This window comes from Brachyistius frenatus, unplaced genomic scaffold (assembly GCF_029030835.1).
Source record: "Brachyistius frenatus isolate BFR_SWC_R1_liver_20210118 unplaced genomic scaffold, ASM2903083v1 Contig_68, whole genome shotgun sequence".
NCBI lineage: Eukaryota > Metazoa > Chordata > Actinopteri > Embiotocidae > Brachyistius > Brachyistius frenatus.
The window spans coordinates 1067906-1094176 of record NW_027210667.1 but is presented as its reverse complement, the minus strand read 5'-3'; the positions used below and the strand labels follow the sequence as shown (position 1 = coordinate 1094176).

The 26271-nt window shown below is 41.2% G+C and overlaps 1 protein-coding gene across 1 annotated transcript in view; it reads left to right on the top strand.

The window, feature by feature from the left end:
- The window catches only part of nbeab (neurobeachin b), a 185485-nt gene that overhangs the window by 133760 nt on the left and 25454 nt on the right, over nucleotides 1–26271 (top strand). The window contains exons 41-44 of the mRNA XM_069707305.1: nucleotides 16039–16156; nucleotides 16234–16336; nucleotides 17048–17163; nucleotides 19954–20066. Of these exons, the coding sequence (XP_069563406.1) occupies nucleotides 16039–16156; nucleotides 16234–16336; nucleotides 17048–17163; nucleotides 19954–20066 (450 nt within the window). The remainder of the gene's footprint in view (nucleotides 1–16038; nucleotides 16157–16233; nucleotides 16337–17047; nucleotides 17164–19953; nucleotides 20067–26271) is intronic.

Genomic DNA, 26271 nt, shown 5'->3' with positions numbered 1-26271 from the left:
CCTGCTCAGCAGTCCCATGACTCCAGCAGTTGTCAGGTCTGGCCCAAGACAATCCAATCTTCTTACCCATATCATTACCATTATAACATTGCAATCTTTGTTGCTTCTTTCACCATCCCGCTAGGCTACTGGAGGCCCACCAGTGTGATATGTGGGGCTGTGATTCCAGCCCAGGCCTATTTCTGACCCAGCAAAGTCCATGCATGATTGTGTAAATCAATACAATGACTTCTGCTTCCCCTAATTTTGCATGAGCATGTGACCCTGTTTTGAAGGCCTCTTTGTTTCCAGAGCATGCCTCTACACTTATTCATTTTTTTCTTTTTCCTTTCTTCTTGCAAGACGGATCGTCCTGTTAACATGGACAGGCATCAGTTCAATGGTACTTGTCTCATGGCATATTTGCCCTTTGAAGATACCACTTGTGCTTTGAATGACTTTAATTTATATTCGACTATTGTAACCAAAGTCATCTAGAGTACGTTGCGGCATTTTATATTTTATCCTCAAGGCTTTAAATTCCAATATGTATGTGTTTAATTAACACATTTATTAATATAAAAGTGATTTTAATTGTATGAAAAAAGTATTTTTTGTATTAAAAAACGATATTTTGAAAAATGACTTCTCAGCGGTAAAAAAAAAAAAAAAAAAAAGCCTGCTCTTTAACGATGGATGCTGATTGGCTCATTTGGGCGACACGCCCCGTGTGGCTCTGCCTTTAACTACTGTATACTTTATGACCAATGTGGTTTTACAGTAACATTTATCCATAATCTTTAAGTTTCTTCTGTATTAACTCAAAAACACCCAGCGATTTTATGCAAGGGTAGCATTTAGATGATTTTTAAGCGGATCAGGACCTTTGTGGCCAGCAATCGTCTAACTGCCATCGTAATTATGGATGATGCTTTAATATTTCAATAATCCTTTTACGCAAGAACAAATAAGGTCCGCCATATGCTTTTTCATTACAGTTTTGGGGTTATTGAGTTTTGAAAAAAAGAGACTTTCAAGCCATTTCCCACACAAAGGGAATTTATCAGCTAGCTCCCAAATTAATGTGCAGATTAGTCAAAGTGGACTTAATAGGATGACATATGCCTGTATAAATCAGATTAAAAGCAGTGACACTTCAGAGTTGTGACATCACTGGCTCTCAAACTGTGAGAAATATGCTCATGCGATAGTCGCTCACTTTGACATGTTTTCTGTAATTTTGTTTGTCACGAAATTAAATTGTCTTTGGGATTTTTAATAATGGAACTTTATTATTCCAGGCAATATGGTGTCTCTGTAGGAGGGCAGTTAATTTTGGGGCCTGGAGCCTCACAGTGGACCCCCTTTGGATTGTGTCCATTCATTTGTTTTATTCTCCGCTGTGTATTAGCAACCTCATTTGGATAAGTCAGGAAGCTGGACCACATGGCCAGAGGCACTCGGAGAAGATCACCAGTTCACCTCGTCAGGATTTCTTCAAACCAAAATCATAGTGCGCAGAAATCACCAAATCTATCGGCTTGATGGTAAAAATTTTGAAAAAAGAGGCGAGGAAAAGTGTAAATTATGGAACTTAATTGATTGTCTCAGCTTCACTTGGCCCTTCACCCCTCCCCTCTGCAATATGGTACGCTTGTCAGCCTTGGTGATAAATTACATGCATGTATTTGCATGAATTTAGCAGGAATACAAGTCAGTTCAGTTTGCCAAAGTAACAACCCAGAAAATGTCTGGTGTGCATCACAAAAAGGAAAATGCAGGCTCGTGTAGAGTTCTGCTTTCTGGGTGCAGTGAAGGCGCTGCTGCGCTGCTTTCCACTCATTTTTATTAGCACTCAGTTTAGCATTGCATTTTGTTGTTAAACTGGGTGTGTTGGAGACCGGAGCAGGGCGGTGGCTTGTCTTTGATATTACTTTATTCAGCATATCTTTTTGTTGATTTCTAAAAACCAAAGACCAGTTATTTTCCTCTAATGCACTTGATGTTTTTTATGCAGTTCAATGTTTTGTTTTATATTATTATTATTATTATTCATTTCCACCTTAATTATCCTGAAATGCAACCATACAGCAAAAGCAGTGCGATCAATCTTCATGTCTACCAGCTAAAGGTGGGCGCTGTAATCATCTGCCCACTGACCCCATGATGCTCATATACAGTCCTCTCTTTGTCTGATAAGTAATCTCAAAGCAGATATTGACTGAATACAACTCTCCCACATGCTATGTGATCTACATGGAAGCACAAAACAAAGGAAATGGGAGAGCTGAGAGCAGATTCTGGATCTGGGTCTGCTGGTAATCAAATGCTGTTGTTGAGGCCTGTGATGAAATTAGGTGATGTTGCCTAAATAAGGGATGAAGGGTTCATAATTGCCAGTCTTTGAGATCTGAGGTGCCGGGTGCCAACTGTCAGAGCAGGGCTAATGATGACAAATGTCTTTCTATGCAGATTGCTGCAGCAGCACGAGAGTGCAGCTGAGAAAGAACAAGAAAAGAAAAATGCAGAGGGCCTAACAAGAGAAAGCCTGTGTGCACATATTTAATGACCTACATGGAAATAAACCTCTCTAACTGATGGGCTGCCTTTGAAAGTACTAAAGCGTGATGGTGTTTAAAGCTACCCCTACAGTACCTATGACTGATATTAATAGCCGTTAGTCTCTGCGACGATGAAAAATCATTGCTCCTTTAACAGATGCAGTCAACAACACATATAACCTGCATTCAGATTAAATTTGCTTGCAAGCTTGTCAAGATGATTTAACACTAAAAAGCTCTACATTTAGTCAAATGGTCCATCAGCTCCAGAAGAGATTACATGAAAGCAAGGATCAGTGTTGTTCTTGTAGTTTTCCTCATTAGCTTTTCTTTAGCTGATGCTTTGGTCATTATTGTGCAAAGTGTAGTAAAAAGTGAAGTGGCTTGTTATTCTGTGGCTCATGTAACACAGGCTGTTCCTGGTTAACATAGCTAAACTCTTGTTGGTTAACATGGCTTTAATTTGTTTTTTTCTTCTTAAAAGTGTGCTTGATTTTAACCACCTTTGTAGCAGGGAGCCATAAATCTGATTTCACTTACTGTGACGTAAGGCTCATGCTAATAAAAGAGCAAACCCAGAGTGCTGGATGGCCAGATTTCCCCAATTTGTTGCATGAATGGCTTTTGAAAGGGGTCCCTCTTTGTACAAAGGGAGTCTCGTCTTTGTTTGGTTTCGCCCCATCTGTGTCATCTGGTGGTCTGTGCATGAGGGTGGTGTCTCGGGGTGCTCCCCAGCGGCGTTGCCAGTTGTTTTATGGACTCGTTGGAGTGGTGCAGGGAGTTCATAAGTTGGCGGCCCATTGTGTGCTGAGCCCAGCTGACACGTGTGAATTGACTCCAGCATATTGACAGATCATTTCCATTAATGAATCGGAGGAGTCTGCCTTGTTTCACTCTGTGATTTATGCCCTGGCTTCATCATCCTCTGAGCTCAGGGTTAACTAACAACCTCCTGAATGACTCAACCACTAATTACTAGACTAACGCAGTTTGCTTTTTTTTTTTATGCATGATTGGATATACTTTCAGTGATATTGAAATGTTTTATATCTTAAATTTCAAGTCCGATCATGTGAATGTATGTAGCCCAAAATCGCAAGTTTGTCTCAGGGGATTTTACAATTTGTCAAACATATGGCCTCCTCTGTTGTTTGACCCATAACTGGAAGCATTTTACAGTTTTATATCTGGTATTTAAATTGAAAATAGTAGCATCTCGGTTAAAGATTGGATCACTGTTATCTAGACATGATCTTTGAATGCACTGCTGCGTATTAAAACTTTGAACCTGCCTAGCAGGAATAACTATTTGATATTCAGTCGAGCCTCCATAAATAAAAAAGTTTACAACTATCAGAGAGCTTGCAGTTTTCTGTTGGGGTGAGTCGGCTTTTTCTTGATTTGATATTGAGCTGCTATTGTTTGTAACCGCTGGTGTCTCATGAGCTCGGCCCGAGCCTCCATGGCGACCATCCAGCTTGTTCAAAGCAACAGCCACACACTGCTGATAGCGCTGGCCTCAGCCTGGCCTGTCACCCCCACCGCTGCTGCCACATGGAAGGCACATTTGCTCGCCACCATTTTATGCTGCTGTCACCCTCCCTTCAAGAGCGAGGGGAAAGAGGGGAGGTGAAAAGGAGAGGAGGGAAAGAGAGAGGCTCACCCTGAGCGGATGCTAGACAAAGATGGCAGCAGAGACATTTTGTCTACTTTCATTAGTTCTGGTGGTGGTGAGCTGTGCTGAATATTAGCCTGTTACTGGCAAAGCCACACATTGTGGAGCGCAGACGGAGAGCATGTCACAATCAAATCTACCCCACCTCATTTCCATCTTCCTCACCGTAAAAGTGGGACATATGGGGCAGGATGCCAATTGCTTATTTTATATGGCAATTACCGTTTCTCAAACCGTGTTATGTGGTAGGTGTGACAAAGTTTATCTCACAAATTTCCATTTATATTCCCAATAAGGTCAGATATTTTAGGATCCTCTCTGACTACAAAGGCATATGTGCTATGTGTCATTAAGAAATGAAGTATATTAACTTTACTGGCCTTTATTCATGTTTAATTTTGTTGTGACAGTGTCACATTCAGCTAAACTCAGAACCATCCTAAATCAGCTCTGTCATTTCCTTGACTATCTACTATCTGGTATATGTCAGCTTAAATTGGGACCCTACCTAAACCCATCCACACATTGATCTGTGTGTGTGTGTGTGTTTTTGTGAAGGCGGCTTCGTGTCCTAATGCATGTGAGTACCCAAAGGACAGTTGGGTGTGTGATATGTTTGCCCGAGCCTGTGATGAACTTGATTGTTTTCTGTTGTCTGTGATCAGAACGACGTTTCCAACGACTCCCAAACTCCTCTTTTGGAGTTCTGCCAAAAGAGAGATGCTTCATTTGCTTTGTTGTTCTCCACTCTGCATCTGATTCTTTTGTTTACCTAAATAACAGCATTCACACAGAGAGTCCCAGATTGGTGCCCCGGTGTGTGTGTGTGCGAAATGTATCTGAATGTTGCCTTGTCCTGCTGAGCTTTCATCTGTTGGACTCATTATAGTTGTCATCTCACCGGGTTCTATTAGAGAAGCTCGGTAGATGCGGTCCCCATGAAAGAGTCATGATGGACGAAGAAATGCTGATGTGCAGGTTCCTGCCTGCAGGCTTCCACCTGCTCAGGAACAGCCTCAAGGCAAAAAATATATATAACATTTTTTTTTTTTTTTTTTTAAAAACAGGCCTCTCAGGCCAGCCAATGAAAGATTGAAGAGCTAAAGTCAAGACTTTCTTAGTGTTGCTTTTAGTGAACTGGGCCTGGAAATGTTGGTGAAACAAAAAAGACCAAGTTCACTAATTCTGGGAATTTTCGGAATATCTTTCTAATGACAAAAAAAAAAAAAAAAAAACGTCAAAAAGGTGGATAAAGTTGTGCCGTTCAACCTTGTTAAATTTCAAACGATTTTATTAGAGTGTCAATTCTGTGGTTGTGGCAGGGCTCGGGAGGTGTCTGAGCAGGCAGTGCGGCGGCAGGGCGAGAGCATGTCGGCTGTTGACACCATCTAACGAATGGGGGATTAGGAGTTTACAGAGGCAGTAATATGATAGGTCAAAAAGAGGAGGCACTCCTCCACAGCATTTGGCTCTGTAATGAATGATTGACTGGAAAAGGAGAAGCTGCCACTCGCTGGCTGAGTGCTCATCTTGACGCCTGCCGCACCGCTCCACGGCTCCCCTTGATCACGTCTCGCTGCTCCCTTCTCATCTAAGGCTCCAGTCTGCAGGGAAAAGCTGCTTTTCCCTCTTATTTTTCTCTCTAATTTACACATTTAAGACATTTTTGTTTGCTTATTTGCAATTCCTTTTTTTGTCAGTGAGCCTCTCTCTATCAGTCCTACTCCCAGCCCTGAAACCAGCCCCCCCCCCCACACACACACACACACACACACACACACACTCACTCACTCACTCCCTCACGTACAACCTTTCCTTTCTTTTCTGTTTGCCTCCAGGCAATGAGCTAATTTCAGGTTCCATAATTGCGGTGTGTTGTACACCTGTCTGCTATTAATTCTCCCCTGTCTCCTATTCTTTCTCTTAATGAGATATTATTGTAATTATTGTCATTATGCTGTTTTTCATAATGAACTTGATTGATGTTGTTGTTTTGGAACTATTTATTCTCTGTAATTAGGGGAAATGTGTAGGAAACGTCTACAGGCTCTGATAGTCTGAGACTGTGATTATGACTGAACCCAGTGCGCCACTCACTCATCAGCTGACCTCAGAGTTCCCGCTCGGTGCACAGTTTATCTCCGATATGAAGAAGAGAGCTGAGCAGCCTGGTCACCACTGAATAGGGCCCTGCTTGTAGCCAGTTTAAGACCATTACAACAGTGAAAGGCTCCACAATGGGCAGCGCTGGGCTTTGTTTCAGCCTGTCACTTGCACCCTGTGAAAATCAAATAGCGCTTTGCCTTAAGGGAAAAGGTGAAAAAGGTTTCGCCTAAACTCACAGTTTTGGAAAATCTGGTTGTGTTTTGAAAAGGAAAAAAAAAACAGTTCTCAGTGACACGAGTTTGAACGTTATTGTCGAAGAGGCAAACTACTGGAAGGAATGTTAAAGAAAACCGCAGATGAATGAACACTGTTGAATTTTTTTTTTCATAGTGGCCCTCAATCCAATTAGGAGTTTAATAGGGGGTCATGCATAGGGACTTCACGCTGCGGGTCGGCTTCTTTAAGGGTGCTTTTGGGGAGTCGGACTGGGCTGAAGTTCCTGAAGGTCCTGACTGAAGGCTGGTCTCTTTAATGTGTAGTGAGGGGTCTTGTGCCCTGGTGAGTCATTGAAACTGTTTGGAGAGCACAGATGATCTTTTCCGTAATTCTGGAGGCCGGGTCGCGGGATAATCTGACACTGTGGTTATATTGGTTTCTCAGGTGGTACCAATTACCTGATCTCTCACACGTGGCTGCTTCCCCCTCTAACATGCTGCACCGGTATTGCCTCATTCGTCTATTTTTATATTTCTTTATAACATTACAATATTTCCATGACACAATAATCTTTTCACCAATTAATTACTTTAGCCAAGTCAAAATGACGCAGCTCTTTTATTATTTTTATGCCTCGTTTTGAGGTTTAGTTTCTTGCCTTGAAAGATATAATCTGGAATGTGAATAAATACACAGAAAGGCTATGAAGGGTCTTTAAGCGGGCCTCAGTTGATCTTTAATCTCTGGGAAAGTGGGTAGGAGGGCCCTAGAAGTGGACTTGTCCAGCCTTTGTGGGTTTGTTCACATGCTGGTGTGCTTTGAGTGTCTGACAGCCGTTTAACTCCACACGACCTGTTTCTCAAGTGCCATCGTTTGGGCGCTCTTGAATCCTGTTAGGAGCCATAATTACAATTCATGCACTCCCTGCGCTTCTTTGAAGAGGCATTGAGAGAGCAAAGAGGGGCACAGAGAGCCTGAGAGAACCACGGCAATAGTGGCGCTTCACCGGTGTGAAAACAGTCTGAGACTTTCTGCAAACTGCCCACATCGCCACGCTAAGCTACAGCATTGATATATTTAATATGCAGATCCATGAAATGATAAATGATTGGGTTAGAAAATGATTTTCATCTATTTACAAATCGTGAAGAAAGGTTTCTTGTAGACAAGTAAGTATACATTTTGCAGGACACATTTCATAAAACTGCCATACTTTCAAGTATGCAAACAAGTTGTGAATTGTGCTACGAGTGAAGTGAAGCAAATTCAATGACTTTCAAAGAGAAGGAGAAGAAAGGGTGAGCATAATGCCTAATAGGTGCTTTAGTAATTTCTGAGTTTTCATAGCTTAATCCGTTCTGAAAAGCTCAGGAGAAGAAAGGCTGCAAATGGCCCTCAGTATTAATTTGATGTGACTTCTGTACAATAAGGGTTGTGGATCCCAGAAGCCCATTTTCAAGCTTACCTTCTTTCATCATCCTCAGCCTTTGGAACTTTTGCCTAAATGTTTCATGAAACTGAGGCTGTAAGCCTCTTTGGTATTCTGTCTTTATAACGCTTGGTTTAAAACTATTATTACACCGTGTTGAAGGCAGAGGAACACATACAAACATTGAAGCTGCCTCTCTATTATGCAAAATTCTAATTGATTTTGGTACAATTGGGGGAGCACTTGTGATAAAACACACATATTCTCATATTTTCATTTTGGACTTTTTACAAATGTAAATTAGGCTCGGTTTCCCTCTTTCTTTTTACAAATAACTATTCTTTCTGGTGTTCTCAATACTATTTCCTCATTTTTAAAAGCAGTTTAAATAACGTATCTTTTATTTCTTCTGTTAATCATAGATTGCAACACACCATTTCCTCAGACAACTCATTTGTGCTACTAAACCTCACATGGAAACAGTGTCTCATTATTCAGATTTGATCTTGATCACTTGCTCAAATTAAAGTCAAATCCAGATTATTTTCTGTGGAGACCCTCCTTAGTTCTAATACCTCCAGCTGCATCTGTGGAAAAAAAAAAAAAAAAAAAAAAGATTTAGTGAGTTCTGGTGCTTCTGTGGGATTCACAGAAGTCCTTATTTTTGTCCGTGCAGAGACAAAGCAGACGAAACATTTGGTTATCAAAGATTCCTGTGATGATGTGCCACAGGAAAGTGCCGAATGCTTTGTAACACATTCTCTCTCATTATAAAAATAACGTCAGCTATGTTGCTACGTTTTCTTAGTTTTATAAAAACAACAGCAAGAAAATGTACTTATTTCTGCGTCTCTTTTGTTTACACTGAATTGAGGGAAACTAGCAAGGGACACACTGGGTGGGTCAGTGACCCTGGAGAAAACAGCTTGCATTAATATGGTCTAATCCAGTGTAATTAGTCAAATTACAGCACGCCAAGCAGCTTGTCAGGGGCTGTCGGCTTTGGCAGGAACACAAGATGGCCTGGAGTCCCACTGGACAGCAGAGAGACCTCTCTGCAAAGCCACCCCATACTGCACTTACATACGCTCCCTTTGGTCCATTTTTCTTTTCTCCTCCATCTTTTTTTCCTTGACAAAAACTGGGAACGGCTCTTTCATTCACCCTACAATGTTTTCACTTTTTCTTGCGTTGTCTCTCGTACCCCCGGGCTGCTAGCTTGGCTTCCTGCCTGGCTGCTAAGGTGGATCAAAATGATAGGAGGATTCATAGCACAGGCTACAGAAAGTCAGAGTAATTATATCAGCGCTCCACTCCTCCCACGTGATTTTACGAGAGAGTCAGATGCACTCTAACTAGTGCTGCTAAGACCCATAGACACGGTTAAGACACTTCCTCGTGTCGTAGGATTAGCATTGGTAAAAAGATTTAAACTATATAATTACATGAGGATAAAGTACAAATTATCTACTGCACTCAACAGCCAGATTATCGTTCTCTGCAAGCCCCGTTCAGCCCCAAGGGGTGAGCCTGGATGACAAAAGGCCCTCATTAGCATAAATTTACAAGCCCGCTCGTTCGGAGAAGCCGATAAGAACCTGTTCCACCTTTGCTTTGGCCCTGAATGGCTTGTTGTGCTTTTGGCAATGACAGATAAGTCAGGGTAATTCCACTTTATGCCTGAAAAAGTGATGCTCCAGATTCTGGCTGCATCCCGAAGGTGTCACCCACGATAATCCTCAAAGAGCGTCCAGCCTGAAAGGGGGCTGTGTGTTTTCCAGATGATATACTGCGAATGACAGAAAGAATTATATGAAAGAGGACGAATCTGTAACATATTATTAAGCAATTCCCTGTGAATAACGGGGATAAAAGGATAATGGATGAGGGTGTCATTATTACCTTGGTGCCAAAGGAAGCGCCAAAGCAAAGGTAGAGAGACAAGATTAATTGAGGACGAGTGAGGCGCTCATTGCTCATCAGGCCCTCTCGTCTAACCACTTGCTCTTTCTGTCCCTCTTCTCCTCCGTCTCTCCGCCTCTCCATCCTTGTCTCATTCTTTCTCTTCGTCTCTGTCTTGATCTGAGCCCATATTCCTCCCACACACAACCAAGAAAAAAAAGGAAAAGAAAAGTGGGATTTAAAGCGATCATCTTGGCAGTCTCCGCAGCAGCCAGAGGAAGCTGGTACCCAGGCCAGGAAGATTTCAGTCATCTTAAGGCTGACAAGTCCCTGAAAATGTCCCATTAGGAAAAGCTTGCTGAAAGGACCCAATACCAAATGACTGAATCTCTTCTTTCAAGCTCCTTAGTGCGAGAATCTTCAAGCTGTTTATCTGGATGATATGCTGACTAAGTACGTTCATGTATGTGGCTGTGGGTGGGTCATCACTTGACCACGTACGTATGCCGCATGTATGTTTAATTAAATTATGTTTCCACTTACAGGGAGAAGACAAAATAATGTAGATTTCATCGGGAAAAAAAAAAGTCATTAATTCTTAAGTAACTCTATTACCATTAGCTGCACTGCTCCAAAGACGAGTCAGACTAGCTTGAAGGTTAATTTGCAGCATTGTCAGCTCTAAAAGAAGTGTTACATCCGTGCATTGTTATGTAAGTTTTTTTTTAAACACAGAAAATGAACAGGCCTTTTAATCTCAAACATATTTCAAATATTGAATATTTAAATAAACTCCACTGTATCCTGACACCAATGATAAAATAGAAATAAAATCACCCTACTGCTGTGAATTCAGTGGGGATTCTTAAAGAAACCCGCCAGACATGTTTTAATATGTAAATTAAATACTCTGCTTTGAATGAGGATATATTTCTAATTTGTTTTTGCTAGAAAAAAAACTATTATGTAGTAAAAATCCCCAAAATGAAATCTACTCCTTCTTACTAATTAAAAAAAAAAAAAAAAAAAAAATCCAAAATCTATGAATATGCCAATATGTTTTATTTCTAAAGTGTAACTGCTGGACATAAGATGTCTCATACTTCACTGTAAAGTAGTTTCTCTTTGCGCTGTGCACTGTGCACTGGAGGTTTGAAGTTTCCACATCATACATGTATAAATTGTGTAAAAGACTTTGTGATGTCACACATCTTGCCTATAGGCACGCTCCTTTAAAATCAGTTTTTCAGTGAGTACAGAGAAACTTTACATCTTCAACAGATGACAACTTCCAGCCACCTTTTAGTTTTAAACTGTGCACATGCAGAAGCTCAAACATTCAACTGTAGGAATGAGAGGAAAAACATATTTTTGAGTGGAAGGCGACTTTAAATCTAATTTTACATGAAGTTATAACTCTATTTTGTCAATAACATTTCACTGTATGTATTTTGCATTACTTTACGGTTGTAAACGTGTGAACATGCTTTTGTAATCAGCACAGGCATCCGACTACATATGCAATGTAAAAAAATATATATAAACCAACAATAAACCTTGCTTTTATAGATCATAAGTTAACATTTACATAATCAGAAATTTATTTTCCTGCTACACTTATATAAAAAGATAATATAAAACCAAAAAGTTGTTGGCAGACTTTGTTTCACTGCAGGGAACCAAAGGTCTAAGTTCAAAGCTACTGTTCGGATTTATTTCCGTTGCATTTTGCGGGGCTTTATATTTCAACATAGATGGAGCCTTGAGTCTTTAAGAAGAGATTGCATACAAGGAAGACGGCTCCTCCCACCTGTCCTGCCATGGCAGCGTTGAAGACAGCGCTGCAGGGCCTGCTAATGTGCGTGAAACACTATCCCTGACATGAATGTTATTGACAAACTTGGCTGGACATTTGGGGCAGTGAACTGCCAGCATATTTAATGCATATTCATCTCCCTTATCCCACTGGTCCTGCCTGAGCACCCGAGCTGTGTCATCTTGCCACACTCCAGCTACCACCCAAATGTATAGTGACACTGATTATGCAAATCTGTATCTTGTTTTACCCCCCCAATACCTGCATTAGGAGCCTGCTACTTTATTGAAGTTGAGATACGGCTCTTTCAAAGAGGAACCAAGTGGAATCCTGATTTTTTTTATTTTTTTTTATATAATCTGGGGGAATCTTTTACATTTTTATATTTCTCCACTTCAAAACAGTTGTCACATTAAGGAAGGATCAGATGACAAAACATGCTTTGATGCTTACGCATACATTAGAAATCTTTGCAGGATGTAAAAGGGATTAAAGTTAAAATAAAAGTGTGGATTTGGGTATGTTTTGGTCATAGAGGTATGATTTCTGTCTGCATGAATCTGTAAAGGTAAATACACCAAGAATGTAAGGAATGCATCCTTTCCCATGTTTTTTTTTTTTACTTTAAAAGGCTCACTTTTGCCAGATTATTAAAAGTTATATATTCTCCCTTACTTCTCGTGACACTTTCTCTGTGGACAGTTTTAAATTAAATGTCCCATTTGAAATGTCTGTGCCACTGTTTTTCTGAATGATCTACACTCCTCATTGGGAATTATTTTTTGCTGGTGACATGCAAACTATTGACAATGTGCTTTGTGGATTATTCAGAGAATTAAGGACAGTGTTTGTATTTTTCCATGTCATTTCTTTTTCACTTTTGTTAGTATATATACACGCTAAACTCAAATTACCTCCATTGTTTTGGTGTAGAAACAGAGGCTGGGTTGATATAAATATAATAAAAAAAATACACAACAAACCCAATATATATACATATACAACATGGGGCATGTAAGAACATTTGAGATTTTTGGTAATTTGACCAAATAGACCCTTTAAGGTGTTCAATTTTGTGTTTGACCCATCTGCCATGTTGTTTGATGATATTCCTCCACTTAGCTGAGAGTTGTTCTCCGCTCCCACTGTTATGAGGATTTATGCTTTCTCCTTGCCTTCTCTGACTGCTCAACCTCTTCGCAGATTTGGCCCATATCGCCCAGGGTCAGCCATTGAATACAGTATGCGCAGTGTGTGCTGATCCTCCAAATTGCCATGTGTGAAATCCGTCCCACTTGCTCCTGGGGGAGTAGTCATATCACTCAAAATGAAACTGCCTCTCGTATCCTCCCCTTATTCTTCCACTTCGCTGTTCTCTATTGCCGCCTGGGACCGTGCAGTTGTGAAGCTTCATAGTGGAAGCCTATTAGACAAATCTGAGAAGAATACAGCAGAGGTGCTGCGATACCAGGTTGTCAGGGGTTGGTTCCACAGTCTCATATAAATATATCAGTCATGCTGGCTTGAAGGTCTCACTGAATTATATTATTTTGCCTGTTTTGGTATAAACAGCGGAGGGAGATGGTATTGTCCCATATGGGAGAAAATTGCATCAGGTTTTAGAGAAAATGCTTCGTTAGATTTATTAATAACATCTGTCGCTGTGTCTCAGTCAGTACGGGGGTGAAGCAATTCAGAAGTCAAACATGATTAGAATCCATTTCCATACATGAAGTGGCTTCCTATCGCTTATAAGCATGATGTGCTCCATTTGGGCATCTGCACATTATTATATATGAGTTTCAGCCTAAACACGGGTGTCACCTGTGCCTCTCCTCATCTCATCTGTCACAACATTTTCCAGTTCTCTCCTATGAGGTTCTACAGGCAGAATGCAGCCGGCCCTTCTGTCAAATCAGGGAAAGAGGAGAGGAGGAATAAAAGACAGAGTGCGGAGACGTTAAATTGCATTATGGCTGTTATACTGGCGAGGTATATCTCCCTGCAGCTGGCAGAGCAGCGCATGCGCCTGTGGCTCCTAATGAGGCAGCATGGAGGGACCTGTGTGGAAACAAAAGGCTGTGCTTGTCGGCCATACCAGACCCTCCTTCACCCACCCCCTCGCTACTCCCCCAACCCCAACCCTGAGCGTGACAGACCAAGAGCAGAGCGCCGGTCCCTTCCTGGTGGCGTGATTAGATTGGGGCCGAAGTCTCCAGCTGGCAGGCCTGTCTGTGACTGGAGGCGGCCGTCCCCAGCGCTTGTCACTGGCTGACACCTCTGACAGGCAGGGGACAGCTTCAGCAGACAGGTTCATTAAATGGCATTTTTTACAGCTGGGCCTCCAAAAATGAGGGCTGGGCTTTGTCAAATCCCCAAGTCTACAGGGGCCCCTGCATGTTGGTTTAGACCAAAGCTTTGTTGTTATGACAAATTTTTTGATCTGGGCGGTTTGAAATCAGCTCTTTTTTTTTCTCCTCTTTAGCCTCTCTTTTGTTGACAGCTAGCCCTTTGGCCTGTACTTTGTCTTGGCAGCAAAATCTTCGCGTTGGCTTGGTAACAAGAAACAGCCAGCGCTAAAATATTACATTGACAATCAATTTAGAGCGACAATATTACAGCTGTTTTCATATATTTTTTACATCTTAAGAACCTGCAGGGCAGAGTCTGTTTGACAGAGCCATGTAAACTCAATTTTTATTACTTCCCCATTTGATATAACTGCTGCCTTTTTGTCATGCATGATACAATAAATGAAGAATTAAGGAGGCGCTGTTAAAAATTAAGATGATAAATTAATAAAATGAAAAGAGACTGCGCTGAAACTGACAAACCGAAGTCGCTACACATCATAATAACTTAATGTATATTCAAATGGCTCACTAATCTCTTGATGGAGTAAATTCTTGCAGCCTTCCCATGATGCATATCTGCATGACTCGCCTTTCAGCATTGCACTCTGAAGACTACTTCCAGAACATCTGGCTGCAGAGCAGGAGGGGGATAAAAGCTACCCTGCCTTCTTGTGAGCTGCAGCTGGCCCTCAGCAGTGCGCCTGCAGCTCGAGAGTCGTCCCTCCATATCACCTCCCTTTCTCGCTACCCCCCCCCTCTCCAGTCAGCACGCAGCCTCCTCAGGGCCATGCTGTCTCTATGACAACTGTTTGAGTTGGGGGTTGCAGAGGTGTCAAGCAGGGGCATTACTGGAAGGAGAGAGCACCAGAGATGCTGTGCTGCACATCCAGTATCTCCACCTAATCCAATTTTAATTGAGCTCCAGAGATTTTGGATGTTGCGCGGAGGTCGGGCATGAGCTATTCCAGGGAGAAATTAAGGCGGCCCGGCTCGCGCTGCACTCTTCCAGCCTGTCACTATTTTAAATGAGCATTAGCATCAGACCTAACCCAGCTCAACATCTCACTCTGCTTCCCTCCCTCACTGCCTACTCCACCTCAATCACCCTCACCCTGCACACACACACACACACACACACACACACACACACACACACACACACACACACACACACACACACACACACACACACACACACACACACACACACACACACACACACACACACACACACACACACACACACACACACACACACACACACACACACACACACACACACACACACACACACACACACACTCCCTGAACTGAACCTATATGTGATTATAACCTGGGGAGTTGATGAAGGTTGCTCCCAGGCTCAAAATGTTGGACAAAATTGTTCAGTCAGAAGGAAGTGAGATGGAAGGAGGGGGGAAAGGTGTGCGAGGGGCCCATTCTCACCTGTCAGAACAACTGTCCTGGTTTTGTGTGTGTGGACCTGCAGTCCCAGCGGTGCCACATACACTAATGATTCTTTGTCTGCTCTCACCTTTTCTTGGCATGATGGTTTTTATTGACTATTTACGTGTCACCCACCCAGCAGGTTGTTCCTATGACCACTTGCCTTTGCACCAGTGAGTGATTTAAACAAACTCATAAAGTGTAAAACATTTAGAAAACAGCTTCATGTTTTGTAGCCTTGAGAATAAAGTGCCATGTGTACAAGAAATGTATCCTGGTGTAGGTAAACATTGAATGAAATGATAAAATAACAACTAAATAAAAGTAAAGTACTTTACTAAGTACAAATGTTCAATAACAATAAAAAATCAGACCAAAAACAACAGGGTTTCGCCACCGTTGGTGCTTGGACCCCTAATGATACATAAGTACAAATACATGCAAGCACTAGAGTACTGAAGAACATTACGTATATACAGTATGTTCAGCTGCCACAATCTTTTTTTTATACACTAACCAGAGGACATTCTTCTCTTCTCTGTCTCCCCCTCTAGGTCTTGGCATACACCGAGGGTTTACATGGGAAGTGGATGTTCAGCGAGATCCGGGCCGTCTTCTCCAGACGATACCTCCTGCAGAACACAGCGATGGAGGTCTTTATGGCCAACAGAAGTAAGTGAAGTTCCAGTGACAGCAAGTCAAATATATTTCATTTTCTCCTATTAAACATTGTCTTTCACTGTTCGCAGCGTCAGTCATGTTCAACTTTCCTGACCAGGCCACAGTAAAGAAAGTGGTCCACAGTCTCCCTCGAGTCGGAGTGGGCACCAGCTATGGACTTCCACAGGCCAGGTGGGCCAAATGAGAGATCAGCAGAACACTGTTAAATATTTGTAATATTGTAACGACTTTATGGCCACTGTTCCCTCCCCTGTGCTCTGTGGTGCTGCGTCTGTGCACCCCGGCCTGCAGCAGAGTCATTTGAGGTCCCATTGGTCCAGTCATTGAGGTGGATGTGCACTGACCCTGACTGAACTGACCTAATTCTCTGACAGAAGACTATATACCACAGGACTGCAGTCAGGCCAATGACCACAAGGGAAACAAAAAAAACTCACATCCCCTTTAGACTCTCGTAGTGCTAACAGACCTGTTTATATACCGCTGCAAAACAACCACGTTCACTTTAATAGAGTGGATATAAAGAAAGCTGCCCTGAATTAACACTTAGAAACTTAGACACTTAATTAACACCTAGCTTCAACTTAATTTACTATAATTAAGATTGTGTGCCTGTGATTGCCATTTTCTTTTGTTTGCAGCTTCACATTTTGTGTACGCTCTTCATCTCAGTGTGTTAAATCCAAAACCAGAGCTGGTTATCAGCTACAAATATCATTATTTATAGATCAGCTTTCTGTGATGTAGCCAGCTCTTTAAATTTAAACACAGCTTCCTGCACACTTGCTGGTCTTTACTTTTGAATTTTGAAGAATATCCTGTGAATATCTATAATGAACATCAACCAAAATTTGATTGATTGGTTAACGTCTGTCTTTCCAGGCGCATCTCCCTGGCCACCCCCCGGCAGCTTTTCAAATCCTCCAACATGACCCAACGCTGGCAGAGGAGAGAAATCTCCAACTTTGAGTACCTCATGTTTCTCAACACTATATCAGGTAAGGGTTCCTACTGCTTGTACACTTCTGTGACTGCCAGGGGAAATTTAATGCTCGGAAGCAGCTGAAGTTATGGAAATAATGAATTCTCTTTTTCACGGCCATCAGTTAAACAGATAGATTCTGATTTGTTTTCTTCGCCTTCTGGGCAAAGTTTTACAACCAGTGAAAGTGTTGAAGTTTTAATCCAGTGAATCTTTTCACCATTAGCGTCCCATGACTTTCAGGTTAGCTATCAGGATCAATAAACTTTACGTGTCAGTGGGACTGGAAACATCCTATGAGTGGCCTCAGGTTCGTCGCATTTGTTTAAGAATCCGCGGGAGCCTTAAGCGGCGCTCAACATGCTGCACTTCACTGCTCGCTGGAGTGAGCTGTTTGAAGCAAAGAGCAGCCACAGCACATTTTGCCAGATAATTAGTGCCTGGCTTTGTGAGAGTGTACACATGTGTGTCTGCCGAGTTGAAAGGTTCTGTTGTCGACTCTCTGATCTGAACTGCAACTAACAGGGAAGGCAAGAGCGACTGCACGCTCCTCTGCTCACAGAGGTGTCATCCTCTCTCTCTCGCTCCATATTCATGCATATTTATATTTAGCTTGTGCCGGAGTTCGATACATTATTGTCAGCTAATTAGATGTAAGGCAGACAGAAAAACATGCCCAAAATTCATTAAAAATCCCTGGTAATGACCTGGGCTGCCAGGGATGTCAGAATAGTGTGGAGCGGCAGACAGGCGGGGGATGAAGTGCTGGGAAGAGGTGCGAACGGGAAGTGGTCTTCTAATTAAACACTATTTCACTGTTATTAACATGCTGCCACCCCAACTCAGGCCTCCGCACCAGAGGGTCCAACCACACCACCGTCAGACTCATCCTCCTCGAGCTGCCCGCTGCTTACTTTTGACTGTGTGGCATTAACCTGGATAATTATGCTCTCCAGCTTCCCCCAGACCCCGGTTACTCTGCCGAAGCCTTCCCATCGACGAACCTGTCAGACGTTATCACTCGCTCAGCTACTTTTAGATTCTCTAATGGCCACCTGCCGCAGTAACGCGCCCGCTGTGTTGGTTCAGGTCGATACTATTTTGTAGGGAATCAATCAAACTTGGGAATAACACTATTTTCAGATCCCATGTTTTATTCTCTTCTGGTGTTTCATTTGCAGTCTTGGTGTCCAAAAGAATATGCTTTTGTGGTTTTAAAGAGAAAAGAACTGACAGTTTTGTTTCCTTGTCTTTAAGGCGCATTGATATCACTAACACTCTCTCCTGATTGGCTGAAAACTTTTCTGAGTAACGCACACCCTGTCCAACCACAGCATTCATTTGGTCTTGTAGCTTGCTAGCAGAAGGACATAATGACCGCTCGATGTTTTCTTCGACATAAAAAGTTGAAAGCAGACATTATGACATGAGCATGTCTTTATACTGTCACATGACAAACTCATGGAAGTCCAAACGGCTCCGTTGTTGTATACGGGCTGTGTGCATTTCGCTGTGAACTGAGCCATTTGAAACTTTCACAGTATTTATGCACCTAGACCTGCTTTATGATGTGTGTTTTTTAAAAAGAACTTGAAATCTGAATTTATACAATGTGGGACCTTTTCATTGTGTTATATATATATGCTATAATAATGAATGAGCTCTCATTTAGCTGTAATAAAACAACTTTAATAATTCTGACCCTCATGTTGCCACCTCTTTATACTGCTTTGATTTGAAGTGCAAGTTTTAAATGTGTTGGTCATTACATTATAGTCATTTTTAGATGGATGAAATTACTGTCCTAGATGTTCTTGCTTTATCTGACTGTTTCGTAAATAACATTCATGACAATGTAACATTTCAGTGTGCAGGATTTCTTCATGTTCTACACAGGTTCCTGTGTAATAAAGCAATAATGTGCAACTCTGAAATGTGACTGGACCTAGACATTCATTCTTACAGTCTGTCTCAGGATGGTTTGGTATAAGCCAACATGAAGACTGGAAAAGAATCAATCTGTTATGGTGAAATATTTATGTTAAAACAGTTTTTTTTTATGATGTCGTACCATAGGATTATACGGTCTGCCTACTTAAAAAAAAGAAACTGTTGTTACCTTTTAACTGTTGGTTTGCTTTGAGTCCATGTTTTCATCTTGATTTACTACTAGCAGTAAAAATTCCAACAAAATCATCAAATAACAGCTCTATCCCAGTCCTAAATTTCCACTGGCCACCACCTGACCTCACAGCTGCATCAGTGTCATCTTCAAAGGAAAAACAAAGCATTACTGACAGCATGGTACATGCTCTTGGCTTTTCCCATGCATTTCCTATGACACGTTTTTCCATCTGAAAATCATATTTCAAACCCCAGAAACATAGAGGGAGTTCACAATTGGCCAATCGGTGGATCAGACTTGCAGCAACGTTTCAGGCGTTTGGAGTTGAGAAGAATCTCTACGTTGTTGCAGCCACGCTTACTTAGAGATACTTGTGTTTTCACTAAATTTAAAGATGAGCTTCCTGTAACTCACAGTTTATTGACAAAGTACATTTAGCAGATGAAAGTCATGGGAAGCCAGAAAACATTCCCACATTCTGTTCCCTGTATGTACGCGTTTCCCCGGCAGACTCTGTCGGCGTACAGCAGGAAGTTCGTCTGATCGGGGGCTTGTTGGAATGTTGCACGCTGATCCCCAAAAGTAACTGAAGCCTCTAGTGTACCCTGCCCTGCTTTCAACCCCGGCTTTCCCTTCCAGTCCTTCATCACTCACACCTTTCTGTCTGCTCTGTGTGTCTAGGGAGGACATACAATGACCTCAACCAGTACCCAGTCTTTCCTTGGGTCCTCACCAACTACGACTCTGAGGAGCTGGACTTGACCTTGCCAGGGAACTTCAGAGATCTGTCAAAGGTACTGAGGCCTCTTGGCCATGCACCTCAATATGATGGAGAGGGTAGGGGCAAGTAGTGGCAGCGGGATCTGATGGCAGAGGGGGGTTCCCTATTAGGAATTAGATTGTAAAACAATATGGTATTTACTGGCAAAGGAATCATGTGCAGTCTGAATTCATAAAGTCTGAACTGCTGGAAGTAGAAAGTGCTGATGGTAACATCCTGCGATGCTCCCAAATACCTTATGTAAGTTTACTCCCCATGTATTTGCTGCTGTGTTGTCTCAACACATTCTGTCTACTTTAACATTGAAATATCTTTGTGGTTCCTGCATTAGAGGGGTTTATACAGTGTATATATATTTCCATAATTGCATAATTCTATGATTTCAACAATGCAGCTTTGGAGGCATCATTAAAACCCACCAATTTTTTTTTTTTTTTTTTTTTTGATGATCTCAAAAAAGGGCCAGATGTTAAAATCATGATCATAATATTAATTTAAAAACATTTTCTGATATTGATACATGGGATTACAATACCACAAATATGTGAAACATATTTACATAAAATAGTCAAATTTATATCCAAAGCAATACTTCAGAGTATGTGGGCTCGGTACTGAACTTTGATCCTATAAAAGACAAACCAACGAAATTGCCTGTCATTTAGTACCAAACTTAATACACTACATTCAAACTAACACTTTTTTTGTTGTAAGATGCATTACTTTTTAACCTTTTAAAACTCTAGCATCTAATGATAGTTTCCATGTGGGGGAACATCAGTAAATTTGAGCTCCTATTGATAACTTGCATTTAAAGTGTTAAACATTTGTTAATTTTAGCTACAAAAAACAAACTAAACCATATACTAACCTTCTAAACTGATTTGTACCCTCATTTAATTTTTTTTTTATTTTTTTATTTTTTTACTCTACTTTCTAAAATTGGTAACCAAAAAAAGCAGTGTAGCAGTATCGAAGTCCCATTTTGAACGATACCAAACCAATACAGTATGTTTTCAAAAACTTCAGTAGCTAAGTTTCGATAGCAGATTTGTCACAATCAGTAATTCAGGCAACAGAAATTTGAAGAAAATATAGTACAAGATAAAACATAAGATCATGCCATCACAATCCACTGAAAAGCCAACAAACTATAATTGACACAGCCACATTACACACACAAATACACATCACAAACCTCCAGGATTTCCAAGATAAAGTTCAACATTAAAATTTGATTGATTTTATGTCTTAATTGTCATCTAACAAATTAAAAAATAAATTCTGCTTTAAAAACCCCTTTTTCAAGGTTGATGAATTGATGCGAGCTGTTCATCAACACAGCGTCGCTGTGGAAAGTGTTCTAAATGTAGTGGGTCAAAAACACATCAAGCTGTGCAAAAAAAAAAACAGGAGTCCTGGTAACGCTGCCAAATCACACAAGCTCAGGCACAGTGTCCTGGATGCCCTGAAGCCCTGAAGCCCTGACAGACAAAGTTTAGCACTATGTTTGCTGTTGTCTTTGACTGAAGGGGAAAAGGCCTCAGATCACTCTTCCACTAACTGTGGCCTGGTTTACTGGTTTACCACCACCCCCCTTCTCTCTCTCTCTCCCTCTCTGGCTGCACGCTGCACACTGCAGCTCACTGACCTGAAAACAGTCGCATTCCTGTCTGAGCTCTCGCTCACTCACTTCAGCGCTGCCTCATTCCCCCTTGTTTCGCTCAAAGAACCATCAGTCTAAGAGCCTCACTTTGTCGTCTCAGTTCTCAACAGTTTGTATCAATTTTCAGCTTTTCTCACCATCTGCGTTTTGTACTGGGAGAGAAGGAGAACTTTGAAATGAGAAAGAGGAAGTTGCTATGAAACCATTTAAGAGTTGTGGATGAATGTCGTGAATTTGAAAAATGAGCTCCCACCACACGGGAAGGTTTTGGACGAACAGCTCAGCTGTCTTGCCACGGTCACATCAGCATTTGTCCGCTTTAGCTGTGAGGTATCCAGCTGGGCTGAGAGAGCCGCCACGGGATGAATGTGTGGATGCATGTGTGTGTTGAGGGGGGTTGATCTGGGCTGTACCATGTGCAACCCTCCTGCCCTGGGGAGACAGTTATGTATTGTAATGTATTCCAGTGACATCCTCCCATGCTGTTTACAGGGCTGAGCTGCCTTCATTAGCATGAGTTCACAGCCTGTGTCTCCTGACAGTTGTCCTTGGAACCCCGGGGCTCTTACCTCCAAAAGTTCACAGCTAGTGTAGCAGGGAGGGACCGAGGCCCGCACACTTCTCCTCTCTGCTTGGTCTGCCCTTTTGTTCAATTATGGATCAGTGGTAGTGGCACAGTCTCCGGAGAATTGTTCATTGTATATTAGGGCTGAATGTGTCTTTCTTAGGTGTATGTCTGGGGGAGGTGGGTTATGTACCACGAAGGCTATGTGTGTGGTTACTAAGGCTGGGTATCGTTTCAGATTTTTTTGACCCGTGTTTTCCTATCATACTAATAAGATAGCAACTCTTGAGGAATGTAAACATGTTTTCCTACAAAATCTCCTGAAATGTAAAATGCTGTCAAACACAGTTGTACAAGAACTTTGACTAAATCAAATAGTTTAAAATAATGATTTTTAAATACTTTCTGATTAAAGACAAAGTAAATAAAATGACATGGGCATCTCGATTTCACCATGAAGCAGAAACTTGAGCAGAGAGCGCACTTCAAATTCAAATTAATTTCTTGTTTGAATGTATCTGTTTATTTTCTTTCCTTATGGTTGAATGATATCAAATCATCCCACATAATATCCTCTTTGAATGTAGGGGTCAGTGAGCCGCAGCATTATGAAAATTAACCGTCACATCGTTACTCTTAGAAAAATATACCGGATACATTGTAATTGCAGCAAAATAAGAAACTAAATCATCAATAATAATCTTAAATTATTCTTCAATCATCTTCTGCTGCATTGCACATTTGGGATTATTTCTTTCCCACAGATTAGTCATACCTGAGACCAGTTTGTCTGTCACTTGATGGACAGCATTGTTCAAACTGCTCCAGGTCTGTGCTGAGTTGCCAAATAATATCCTCCCAAACCTGTATGCTCCGACAATTACCTGCTGCTTGGGCATCCAGTCAGCTGTAAACAGTGCTATTGAACAGCGCACCACTCTGCCTCGAGGCCGGAGGTTCTGCATATTTGGATGTCAGATACGTTCACGCAGTGAAGTGTTTCATTAGATTCTAATGATTAATTCTTGATGGAGTGACAAGCAGATGATAGATGGAGGGAAGCTAATCTTCCTCGTAGCTGTTAAACGATGTGATGGAAATGCATATAATTGCATAAGAAGATTTTGCTTCTTTATATACTAACTAAAATTAATTACACTTATATTTTGTAAGATGCTTCAAGAGGCCGACATCATCTTTCATCTTATTGAAATACAAAAATCATGTAAGCTTTACTCTTGTACGCATTTAAAAAAAAAAAAAAAAAAAAATAAAAAAGCTGCAATGAAATAAAGAAAACGATTTGAATCTGTTTTCTTCTGGAAGCTGTTGCTGTGGCCCCGTTACCCGAGCATCTTTAAGAAACAAACTTTCAGTAAAGCAGACAGAGCTCGGCTGCCACAAAGCAACCCCTCCACACTTTTCTTCCCATAATGGAGCCTTCTTCACTCTCACTTCTACTCCAGTCAGGCTGTTTGGGAGCACATCTGCTTCATCTTGAGTTGGAGCAATTTGATTCCATTAGACTGGAGCTGCATGCAGCCCTGTCTCTGACGAGGCAAGCAAAAACAACTGCGACTCATCCTGACAGAGCACCATAGCAACACACTCTAATGTAATTTCTTTTGAAATATAAAATGCAATTGCGTCTCTTTGGGATGTAGCTTAGATATAACCAAACAAATGGAGACATTCTCGGCACACTCACTCACCATTAGCCACGTTCATTTCCTGCATCTTTTAAGAGTGCAACACCAGAAATGATCCTCATTGAAACTGAAGACAAATCTAAGTTTGATCATACTTTGTTTAGTTGCGTTGATGCATTTCACTGGGTCCAGTGTCGTACAGGAAATGAGCTCAGAGAGGAGAAAGTGTGGAAAAGTCGGATCCAGTTGTTTTCATTGTCTTATATCTATGACGGTTATTATATGCAATGCAGGGAAAAGGGAATAGGTGATTATTCTTTGTTGAACAGAGGTGAGAAAAGCCTGATTTGGGCTGTTTAACAGATAGTGAGTATGACAGGACTAAAGGACCACTGAAGTGCTCAGACTATCTTATCTTAAATAGCTTTTTATTTCTCATTAAACAGCGAATTAATCATACACACTCCTCGTATCTTCAGTTCTTCTTTTAAAACAAAAACATATCAGAAGTGGCCTTTATTTTTTGCTGGAATTCACCCGGAAACAACAGTGTGGGAGCTTCATTGTACCAAACTCGCTGTAAAAGTCGTGTCTTTTTCAAGGCGGTTCGTAATTATCTCATTACACATTTTTGCACTTCATTTCTCTGCCCTCATGCGACAACACATTCGACACATTTGTTTCTCTTGACAGTGACAGTTAGGAAAAGTATTTGTCCTGATAAATCCGCAAGAGTGTTGCTTTACACAGAATTATTCAGCTGAAACTGTGTGACAATAATCACCTATTTGAGCTACAGCTGCAGTCACAACCATTGTGCAGGTCTGGGATGACGCAGTTGAAAAAAAAAACAGTACGATTCAAATGCACAAGGAATGAATCCATGTCGATGTTTCTCAGGTTTGGTAAAGACTGAGAATCAAAATCAGCTCTGTAGTATCATGTTGATTTTTCAGGGATGAAGTGAACTCACTTAGCAAAATCCCTCATTTTGATTTACAGCCCCATCTTCCTAAATGGCTGACCACAGGCAACCAGAACAGATCCAGTTTTCCTTTGTCTATTATCTGTCCATGTTTTTAACCTTAATTTATCACCTATCTGTATACATCTACATATCCACCTCTCCTCTATAACTGTATTCTGGATGGACTTTATTGTTTGGATCAATGCTGTATCACTCAAGAAGTAGCAATTATCCATTAGTCAGCTTTATTTATCTTCATCTTTGTTTTGTTTTCTATTTATTACATTTAAGTGCATTTGGTGTATATCTGCTTTACAACAGCACCAACCTGAGCTCTTTTCAACAATAACCTTGGTGCAAATTTAAAATGACAGAAACCGGTGAAGAACAACTTCTTCAATGATGTGGACCGAGACAAGTTTTGCCACGCAGTCAGTATACAGTTTTAACCACACAAGTTTTCTGGAAATACAAAGTGAAAGCATTATGACTTCTACACAGCAAGTCACACAGAAAATGTTTTATTATATTCATGCTTACACAGCTGAAGAACGCTGGAACACAGAGGGAGCATTTTAGTTGTATTTATTTGGAGCCAAAAAGAAGAATTAAAAGGAAATACAGTGTCAGTTAACGTGTTTTTGGATCCTTCACTGCAACCTGCTTTATCCAAAATGTGTTTGTGATTAATTTAGTTGCAGGAAAAGGCAGAGAAGTCGTTAGCAGTCAAGCGGATTCCAGATTTACATTTTGCATGTACATAAAATGTAAAGCTTAAAATGTAATGTTATTTGCTTGCCTTTAATAAGACGTTATAGTTAATTGTCCTATTTGTTTTTGTAATGTGATATTAGAATAGTTGGGGTAAATGAACATCTTACCAGTCAGCCATTTTTGTAAACTTTGTTTCTAATACTTGTCATGTGAGTTATTTGTTTATTTCCGTGTTACACTCATTAGTGCTACCTGCCGCTGTCTGGTCCTCACTCTCGCCTCCCTCATGTCACATGTACTACCTGGATCTCTCGTGCAGCTCGAGCCTGCATTAGTCACACTAGCAGCGGGTTTTACGGAGTGTGAGACGTCTTGTGGCTTGCACCCCGATCCAGCTGGGCCAAGACGTCACATGCGAGGCTATTATCACCCCATAAATCTATGCAGATCTCAATAAACTTCTCCTTCAGTCTATTCACTTGTGCTAACGCTGATGTGGACTGCCATTAAATTTTAAGGAAGAAAAAAAACAAAAAAACTCCATTTAGTTTTGACTGAGAGATTTAGGAATGTGCCACACAGATATGAGGGTAATCTTCACAGTGAATAAGAGAGTCAGTCTGTCTGCATCCAAACTGGACCCAGCAAAAGAATAAC